Source organism: Astatotilapia calliptera, chromosome 10 (genome assembly GCF_900246225.1).
Source record: "Astatotilapia calliptera chromosome 10, fAstCal1.2, whole genome shotgun sequence".
NCBI classification, from domain to species: domain Eukaryota; kingdom Metazoa; phylum Chordata; class Actinopteri; order Cichliformes; family Cichlidae; genus Astatotilapia; species Astatotilapia calliptera.
The window spans coordinates 32557005-32567340 of NC_039311.1; the positions used below are offsets into that span (position 1 = coordinate 32557005).

Consider the following 10336-nt stretch of genomic DNA (forward strand, 5'->3'; position numbering starts at 1 on the left):
AGACTTTTTTTTAGCAACAGTGCAAGAAGCTTTGTTAAATATTCTAAAATGACAAATAAAGTAACTCTGAATCTACAGAGCACATTACAAATAATAAAACTTTCTTTCAATAACAGGTTAAACCTTCAAACTCCACCAATCATTTGGCCCCTGGAAGCATCTTCTGGAAAATTAAACAATCACGCCGTCTGGCACAAAAACACCAAAGAGCTGGGAAAACGCGTCATAAAGAGCTGGAACAGCAGCTTACTGCCGTTTGATTTCGGAGCCAAAAAATCGAGTATAACTTGTAGGTGCAGGCTGGTATTTTATAATCATTAAGTGCAGTTTGAAAATGATTGTGTGCTGAGAAAATGTGTAGAACCATAAACAAAGAAGCCTCTTTCTGCACAAGTCAGCACAGGTTAGGTTACTAAAACAGCTAAGCTCAAATAAGTGTAACGAAGCTGTGCCCAGTTAGACTTCAAGGGAAAATGATAAAAGCTTAATTAATTTAATACCAACGTTGGGCTGCAGTGAACAAAGCAAATAAACATCAATTAAACTTCACAATGAAAGCTAAGTTAAACATAGCTGCACAGCTGGTAATCAAAGCTGGAGCCACCACGTTTCCCTGGACTGAAACACAGTTTCTTGTGCAATGATCCTCCACGTTGGAGCCTTCGTGTTGCGTGCACATACGTTCAGCAGAGAGTGGGCGAGTGTTTGTCTTGTTCTGACCGCCGGGTTCCAGCCTGACGCCCCCACAGAGCAGCTCAGAAACAAACACCGTCCTCCCTCCGCCTACAACCACTTTCACCCTCGAGTTTCAGCACAGCTTCCATTATAAGTAAATGCACAGCCTAATTCAAGAGTCGCTCCTGTTACTGTTCAAATGATGACAGCAACATTTGAGATTTTAGCAGTTTAGCGCACGTTTAGCTGCGTGGCTTTCCTTTTTGGTTTTGCTGACTGTGCACGTGCCCTCTAGACCCTGTCTGTTGGTGTAGATAGAGCAGTTCACCGAGGCTACGATCAAACATACAGGCGTGTGTTTAAATGAAGGTTTCAGCTTTAGTTTGGGGAATTATCTCCACATGACGATGCAAAAGCCAAACCCAAGTGCTGTGAAGAGAATGTCGGTGCAACGGGTGGAGATGTGACCCTAACCACACAGACGAAGGACTCACCTTCAAGATTCAAAGTGTTTATTGTCATGCAGAAGAAATTTTCTCTGTGCAATGAAATTCCTCCATTTGCTGTCCAAACACAAATGTCAAATTAGGTAAAGTTTTAAAAGAATGCGATAAATAAGATAAAAATAAGGATAGAAAAATAATGGAGATAAATAAATAAGTACAAAATATAAGTAAGTGAAGACGTGTGTATGCAGATGTCAATGTAGATGGATGTACAAAGGAGCTTAATGTGCAAAAAAACATGTGCAAAGTGTCCTGATGTGCAAAATTGCATTTGAGGTAGTTTCGCTGTTCAAGAGTCTGATGGCAGTGAGGAAGAAGGAGTTGTTGAGTCGAGATGTTCTAGATTTCACACTTCATCACTTTCACCTTCGCCCCGAGGACAGAAGAACAGTCCGTGTTGGGGGTGTGTGGGGTCTGCGATGATAGATGCTCTGCAGAGAGGGCAGCAGAGTCCTGGTGATCTTCTCTGCAGTTGTTATCACTCTCTGCTGGCGTTTGCGGTCCGTAGCAGTAGTGCTGCTCTGCTAGACGCTGCTGAGGATCTTGGCAGACAAACCAAATTTCCTCGGCCTCCTCAGGAAATAAAGCCGCTCCTGGGCCTTCTTGACCAGCTGTGTGGTGTTCGGTGTCCACGTGAGGTCCTCTGAGATGAGCTGCTCACTCTTTCCACTTCACGCTCCCGGATAAACAGCGGCTGGTGAGGCCTCCTCTTCTTCCTCATGTCCACTTTCATCTCCTTTGTCTTATCAGTGTTGAGGGTGAGGTTGTTGTCCTCACACCATGACACCAGACCGGCCGCCTCTCTCCTATAAGCCGCCTCGTATGATGTTCTCTTTGTTGGAGGCGACACAGTCGTGGGTGTACAGGGTGTAGAGGGTGGGACTGAGGACGCAACCCTGTGGAACGCCAGTGTTTGTAATAATGCTGGCTGAAGTCCTGTTGCCGATCCTGATGGACGGTGGCCTGCCAGTCAAAGAGTCCTGTAGCCGGTCACATAGGGTGGGGTGCAGGCCGAGTTTTGCCAGCTTGTGGATGAGTTTGTGTGGGATGAGAGTATTGAAGGCGGAGCTGTAATCAACCAATAGTACCCTGATGTAGGAGTCATTGTTTCTAGGTTGGAGAGTGAGCAGTAAAGGGCAGCAGCGATGGCGTCTGACGTGGACCTGTTGGGCCGTAGGCATGCTGCAGGGGATCCAGAGTGTCTGGGATGTTGCTCTGGATGTAGGCCAGCGCCATTCTCTCAAAACACTTTGCAATAATTGGAGTGAGTGCAACTGGTCTGTAGTCGTTTAGGCAGGTAGCTGGGCTTTTCTTGGGGTGAGGGATCATAGTTGTGGTTTTGAAGCATGTGGGAACGATGCTCTGGCTGCAGGAAAGGTTGAAGATGGAGGTGAGAACATCAGCCAGCTCGTTGCACATGCTTTAAGGGCCTGTCCAGGGATGTTGTCTGGTCTGCCTTGCGGGGGGTGATCTTCCTCAGGATTTTGTGTACTTGGTCTATTGAGACCGCTGGCCGGGGAGAGGGTTGGGTGATCTGCATTCTCCTTCTGCATCTAAAAAGTTTCACCTCTTTGGCCAAAACACTGAGAAAAAGCAGCATTTTACAAAATGCCCACATATGTGTGGACAAGACCTGGGAATTATTATATTATTGGTTTAAAGTGATTCAGTAATATTTAAGGCTTATTACTGACTCATTCACGGGGGTGGGCGTGGAAAGGATTTTGGCCCGAGTCGCCATTTTCGGGGGTCTAAACAAAGCGCAAGCGAAAAAGGAGCGAAGGCACACACAACAGCCATGGTTCGTTCTTGCTGTGTGGTCGGCTGCAATGTTTGATCGCACGACCGGCAAGAGAATAAGCTTGAAAAGGGTTTGTCTTTTCATTCTTTCCTCACCTGGAAGCGACATGAGCAGCTCGTGTATCGATGTTACCAAACGAAGGCGTCCAGCCTGGATAGCAGCTGTGAGGCGAGCTCCAGTTCTCTTCCATCTCCAAATATCTGTTGGTGCTCCAGACATTTTCATTCTGGTAAGTTCTAAATATGTTCATATCACTCTTTATAGCCTATTAGTTTTATTTTTGATGCGCTCTGAGCAAATTAGAACAAACATCCTACTGAATGATTTTGCAGAACTACCTTCTATTTATAGAGTTGCTAATTATTTGCCATTATTGCAGCAAACCAGCCGATGAAATGGATGAAACATCGTGACTGGGTTCCAGCGCTACACAAGGGACCTGCTTCAAACAGACCACCATGCCAATCAGATTACTTCTTCCATGTGAGGGTGAAGAGGTGACCCTCCTGGATAAGATGGTGAAGGTTTGCTGCGTTTGGCGAACAGTGTGATAATAAAACCAGGGAAAATGAAACCTGCTCCTGTTAAATATTCTTTAGTCTTTTGCTGTATAAATTGCTGTATTTTTTCAAAAGACACAGTAAATAAAGTAATGTTAGTAGTGGGTGATGTCATGTAAACACTGTCGTGATTTTGTGTGAACATTTTGTCATTTGTAAACTATAAATGACATCATCATTGTAACTGATGTGATGTTCTATAAAGTGGTTTTAATTTTAAAAAAAGAGGCAAAAATTAGTTTGTTTCTTTATTCAACTTTTGAACAGTGGTACTCAGTCCGTACATATTCAGTAAATGCAAATTATTTACACGGCAGTGCACTACAGGCATAAATCTAGACCCCTAGATAAAACATGATGGCATTATAGCAGTGACGACTCCTCCACAGTAGCAGGTGGGAGGTTTCTGTTTTGAGGACGGCTCCTTTTACCTGTCACTACAGATGGTCTGTGAATGTTTTGAATAAGAGCCTTTTTTGGGCAGCTGAAGAGGAGAAGTCTATCTTATGGCCAACCTCTGGCTGTATCTTGGTCATATTACCCAGAAAAACCCAGTATGCAGGTTCATCTGTAACAGTCCTTGTGCCACGGATCAACACTGTTGCTTCTACATTAAACAGAAGAGCAGTGACGTGGGTCCAGGTCTCCGCGACTCCGGCCATACAGCTGCAGCGGGCGGCTTCAACCTTCCCTGTGATGCTCACAGTGACCCATGGCTGCAATGCTGGTTCATTCAGTCTTTGAGAGTGCAGCACCTGAAACACACTCAGACAAAGTTCATTTAAAGACAAGAACTATGAGCCAAGGCCGACGTAAATGTGTTTTATCTACTTTATCATAAATGTAACAAAGTGTTTAGAAAGTTAGCACATACATGTCATTTTTCATTTCTTTATGTGTCCATCTATAGAACGCTGCAGGTTATAGTGTAAACCTGCCTGTTCTCTGTCAAAAACCTGCCTGCAGAAAATGAATCTAAAGGATGTAATGCAAGGATGTCATCACTGTAGAGATGGAGAAAGCATAAAGTGACAATTATGAATCACTTAATATGATAAGGAGATTCTGCAGGTCATTGATCAATATATAAAATTAAAATAAAATGTATTTTTAGTGACACAGAATACAAACATGGAAGCAAGATATATAATTAGGATTATTTATAATAAACATGAATAAATGATTGCAATTTCTTTAACCGTAGAGAATAACTAAATCCTTCAGGACACTGAACTCACTGTGTTATACACCTAACAGCCTCCACATGTTCTCACTGTAATTTCCCCTCATGAATGAATTTATGCTGCAGTAATCTGAATGTTTGCAGGGAAATCAAACGCATTTCACACGCAGTACTCGAGCTGACTTACCTTTGTTTGAATGACGACTTGTACGCGCTGACAAGGTACGAGAATATGTCAGGCTACGGTCTTCAGGGTTTCTACTCCACGGCCGTGTTTCATACGGGTCCACATTTCCAATGCACGCTATTTTCTGCAAGTACCGCCGCGTCGCCTCTGAATGAAATCGGTCTCTATACAGTTCATTCTCTTTTGAGCTGCTTTTAAGCATCTTGTAGTCGTCGTTCCAACACAGTGTGTTTGTTTTGATTCGTAGACCCCGAAAATGGCGCCGCACTCCCACAATGCATTGCGGCGTGATGTCAACTCCAAAGCCTTATAGTGTCACATCTGTCAAGTCCCCCTCGCCCTTTGTGTGTTTTGGTGATGTCTTTGTCTCCCATCATCTCCTTAACTATCCCACTTACGTTTGTGTCTCTGCTTCCTGTTTTATTTTGACAGCCTCGTGTTCCGTGGTCATTGTGTTTAGTTTTGCTTCCCATGAGGCGTCATGTTCATGTGTGTCAACGGTGTACCCCGTGTGCGTCCACTTCCCTTTGTGTTCTGCTGTCATTCATTCTCGGTCAGGTCGTTTGTTATGTTCCTGCCATGTTTCCAGGATTTCACACTTTCAGATATTCAGATATTTTTTGTCAGGTTTCCATGTTTAGGGTTTTTTCATGTTTCTAATTTCCCAGTTTAGGTTTTGTCCACTTTTGTTTTGACTTGGCCTTTTTCTTTTTGTACTGCTTAATCAGCCATAATAAACGGCTCGTTAGAAGTTTCATTTTCACGTGTCTGTGTTTGGGTCCTGCTTCCGTTGATTGTGACAACCAGATGAAATTCAGGGAACTACTGTCTTTCACATTCCATCACTAACCACGGTCACACGTCCAGAATCCTTTTAAAACTAACTGTGATTGGTTCTCGGTCTACCCATCTATTGCAGTACTCTTTCTGGCATCGTTGTATTGTACTCATATTGTATAAAGCATTTCGTTTTATTCTATTCTATTGTGTACAATATCTTATGGATATATTATTCCAGTGTTTTTTTTCTTCTTCTAATTTTTCTGTGCAACTTTGCACTGTCCACTGCTGTAACAAACCAAATTTCCCACGCGTGGGACTAATAAAGGTTATCTTATCTTATCACACTGAATCTTCATCATCTTCATTGGAAAATAATGAACAATGTTTTGAATATAGAACCAATAAAATGACTGATCTTCATAGAGTTAAACCCAGATCCCCCCTCCCTACCCCCACATCCTCTAAACCACTTCACTGAGATCTCAGTGGAAACACTAAAACACAGTCTAACAGTCTAATCTCTGTTAAAGAAGCCCTCTCTGGAGGGTTCATTTCCACGCAGCCATTTTTATTCCAAATGTTAGAGAAGACTGGGGTCAGCGGTCATAATTCCTACTATGAATACTCTCCTTCTTTTCTTGCGTAACACTTGCAGCGGTTTTCTGTCCAGTCATCGGGGCATATGAAACTTTCTCTTTCACTCTCAGCCACAGTAACAGCACATGGGTTTGGCTTGGGTCTCCCCCACAGTTCCCAAACTCACGGTCACACCACCACATCATGTTAGGACCATTGCCACAAACGATTTTTTTACTTTATGAGTATATGAGCGTAGATTATGACGTGTTAAATGCAACCATTAGTGTTGTGGATGTAAACAAGGTCCACAGAGACCTACAGAGGAAAATTGCAATGAATTTTCAGCTCAATCAGCTGTTGTAATCAAACGTTGTATTTGATGTCATTCATTGTTCAAGTTGTTCTTTTCTTATAGCTGCATCATGGTAACATTTGTAACCTGGGTTACCCATTTTTCCTCATCTCTTCTATCTGTGAGCGCGTATAACGATGTCACATGTTTGAGGGCAGGACTAGAAGCAGACTCTCATACTGAGACACTATAAACAGAAAGCAGTCAGACATGCAACACAATTACAAACAAGCCGCTTACAGAGGGACAAACATGGACAGCACATATGCTCTGCTAGGTAAGTACATGGAAACTAATAGAGCTCACTACACGTCTGTTTTTAGGACTTATGTTCTCTTCTCTATTTCTTTGGTTGTTTTGTTTTTGTTGTTTTTATGTTTTTATTATTATTTGTAGAGTCTGATCTAACATATTCAGTCAGTAATTGTTTTGGGGGTTTTTTTTATGGTTTTTTTTTTAAATAGAGATTGAAAATATGACGTCATTCAGGGGTAAAACCGCAAAGGATTCTGGGAACTCGTGGCGAGAGGTACTAGCGCACGCAGGCTTTCAATTGAAATCAGTCACACAGCGATAAAAAGAAACACAAAATGGCAAGAAGCTGTTGTATTATTAACTGCAATAGCCGGTCACATGACAGCCACAGGAAGACATACTTTTCTTTCTTATTCTCATTTAAAATGTCGAGCTTTTAATAAATAATTATCCGAATCTGACACCCAAAGTTTTAATTTGATGTAAAATGAATAGAAGTCAATTACTGTATATAGTGACTATTAAGTCTAATATATATACCCTAGTAAGCTATAGTACTTTTTCCTTTGGGAAGGTACCATCTGTGCAGTCTGCAATTTTGTTGAAGAAAGATGTTGAATCTATTTAATATTTCTTGAAAAATAATTGATTTCTGTGCATTTTTTTTCACACTGCATCAAATTAAGGTTGATTACGGCGATTAAGCATCATGAGGTGGAGGGTGAGGGGTGGTTCCCTATTTTTTATTTATTTATTTTTGTTGCTGCTGGGAGTTGGAACCCTATTAGTTAGGTTGCTTAATATTTACGCTAAGTACTCTTTAAAATACCAGAATAGGGAGGATGGTGCAGGTTTAAGTTTATTAGATTGATCAGTGTTGCTGAACTATGAAATATTTTTTTTTGCATACAGGTATAACAGAATAGTTTTAGTGTAGTTGTTGTTTTAAACTTGAGTATGAACTTATACAAAATGCAAAATGCAATGCGCGAAAGTCACGTGGTCTGTCAATCTCTATTAGTGTGTGCTGAAATATGGGATTGCTGAATCTTTTCATATTGTAAATATCCAGTTATTAAACATTTTAACACGATAATGTTAATGTTGTAAAAACAGGTTGATTTTAGATGGATTGGTCCACACGTAAAACAGACCCTCTGCTTCCTGTAAATTCTATGTAACTTCTGTTTTAAAAGTTCGTATTAATATAACGTTCTTGCAGTTCTTTCTTGCAAAATTCATCACAATTGCAAGGTTTTGCTTCTCCTTCATCCATCTCAGCAGCCTGGTACTGTCTGTTACTACTGTTTAGGCTCCAGATAACTAAAGCATACTTTTTAGAGCTGATGTTTTTAAAAAAAAAAAACATTTCCTTCCAAAGGAAAATGGAACGAAAATGTCAGATGTACACATCTGATCAACATTAACATCAGCGTCATGTTTTTAACATTGTTTGGCAGATGATGAAGAAGAGGAAGAACCCAAGTTCCGGATAGTCCTCGTTGGGAAAACTGGAGTTGGGAAGAGCGCAACAGGAAACACCATCTTAGGAACAAGAACTTTTATATCCACAACATCTCCTTCCACAGTAACGTTAGAGTGCCGAAAGGAAACGGGAGAATTTGGTGGTCACGCGCTGGCTGTCATTGATACTCCGGGTCTGTTCGACACCAGCAAAACTGAAAAGGAGGTGAAAAGAGAGATCGCTAGATCAATCTCATTTGTTGCTCCTGGTCCTCATGTGTTCCTGGTTGTGCTACAGGCTGGCAGATTCACAAAAGAAGAACAAGAAACAGTGAAAATCCTTCAGAAGGTGTTTGGAGAAACAGCAGCACAGTACACTATGGCCTTGTTCACACATGGAGACAACCTGGAGGCCGACGACATGAACATAGAAACATTTATCCATAAAAGTAAAGCTCTCAATGACTTCCTCGATCAGTGTCAGAGAAGATATCATGTTTTTAACAACAGAAAGAAAGATCCCACTCAGGTCAGAGAGCTGTTGGAGAAGATCAACACAATGGTTCAGAGAAACGGAGGAAGCTGCTACACCAATGAAAAATTCCTGGAGGCAGAGAAAGCCATAAAAGAGGAGATGGGCCGACTTCTGAGGGAAAATCCAGGCATGACATCCCAGGAAGCACGGAGACTGGCAGAGAAAGACAACTGGTTCATCCAGGCCGTTGTGGCTGCTGCTGGAGCAATTCCTGGTATTGGTCTGGGAGCTGGTGTTGGACTTGCTGTTGAAGTTGCTATTGGAGCAGGTGTTGGAGCTGTAGGAGGCCCAATTGGAGCTGCAGTGGGAGCTGTAGCTGGAGCTACAGTTGTGGCCGTGAAAAGCGGTGCATGTCCTATACAGTGAAATTCATTTAGCTGTGACTCATTAAAGTCAGCTTAGCATGAAGATCAACAGTGAGGTTATTATCATATCGTGTGTTTTTACTGAATCACGTTTACTCAGATGTTTGTTTATCATGAATGTTGATGAAGTGATTATTGAGATGTTCCTGAACTCTTCAATCGAAAATAATCAGAAGGTCAGATTATTGCTGTATATGCATGAATCAAACACATTAATAATGAAAGCTGAGGAGTGGTATCCCTATTCAAATAATAACGCTACGGGTAAACGTTTAAGCTTTCAGATTATTAAAAACTCTGTTTTAGGTCAGTTTTCAATCAGAAGTAGGAGCACCGAATTATTCTTTTCATATAAAATAAAAACTGTGCCTCCACAAAATGTTTCAAAAGACTAAAGAAAAAATTGGTTTAACTGTTGTTTTGTTGGTAATTTTCGCTTTGTGTTGCTGTTGTATCCTTTTATTTTTTTTCACTTATTAGAAAATGTACTGTATTTATTCATGAGTCAACACTGTGTGCATGATAATAATTGTAATCACATTTTCCCATGTACAACTTGTACAACTTTAAATGTAAAATCAAAGGAAACTGATCAAATGTAGGAAATTGGATTCAAATACATTGCATCGTACTTTGCTTCATGGTTTCCTCTGATTTTTTCCATTTTCTTTCATGTTACAGTTTAATATAGTATATATGTATATCATCCAGAGTTTGTTATATCATATTCTACCCATTAATCTTCTCCTGATTATCAGGGGCTGAGCAGCATCTTAGGTGAATAAACTCACATCTTCCTCTCCTCAGTCACCTCCTTCAGCCCATGTGGGGAGGCACCTAGGTGTTCCCATGCCAGTCGAGACATATAATCTCCCCAGCATGTCCTTGGTCTGCCCCGGGACTTCCTGTTGGTAGAACATTCACAGAATGCCTCATCCAGCCACCATCTGAGTAAGAGGCCTGAACCACCTCACCCGGCTCCTTTCGATATGGAGTTGCACTTCCACTCTGAGTTTCTCCTAAATGATTACACTCTTTGCCATATTTCTAAGTGTCAGCAACTCCCATGCACCCTTTGGAGGAAGTGTGCA

At 41.5% G+C, this 10336-nt stretch overlaps 1 protein-coding gene across 1 annotated transcript; it reads left to right on the top strand.

Annotated features, from left to right (window-relative positions):
• Positions 1-6835: 6835 nt before the first annotated feature.
• LOC113030133 (GTPase IMAP family member 4-like) lies at positions 6836-9838 on the top strand. The gene is made up of 2 exons (XM_026181297.1): positions 6836-6903; positions 8342-9838. Exons 1-2 carry the CDS (start codon positions 6837-6839, stop codon positions 9244-9246), a joined length of 972 nt encoding a protein of 323 aa, XP_026037082.1. The 5' UTR covers position 6836; the 3' UTR covers positions 9247-9838.
• The last annotated feature ends 498 nt before the right edge of the window (positions 9839-10336 follow it).

What these genes read in the sequence shown, in the direction of transcription:
- LOC113030133 (XM_026181297.1), top strand. Translation starts at nt 6,837, where the DNA reads ATGCAACACAATTACAAACAAGCCGCTTACAGAGGGACAAACATGGAC. An exon ending in CAGCACATATGCTCTGCTAG is followed by an intron (nt 6,904 to 8,341) that starts GTAAGTACATGG and finishes ATTGTTTGGCAG; the next exon opens with ATGATGAAGAAGAGGAAGAA.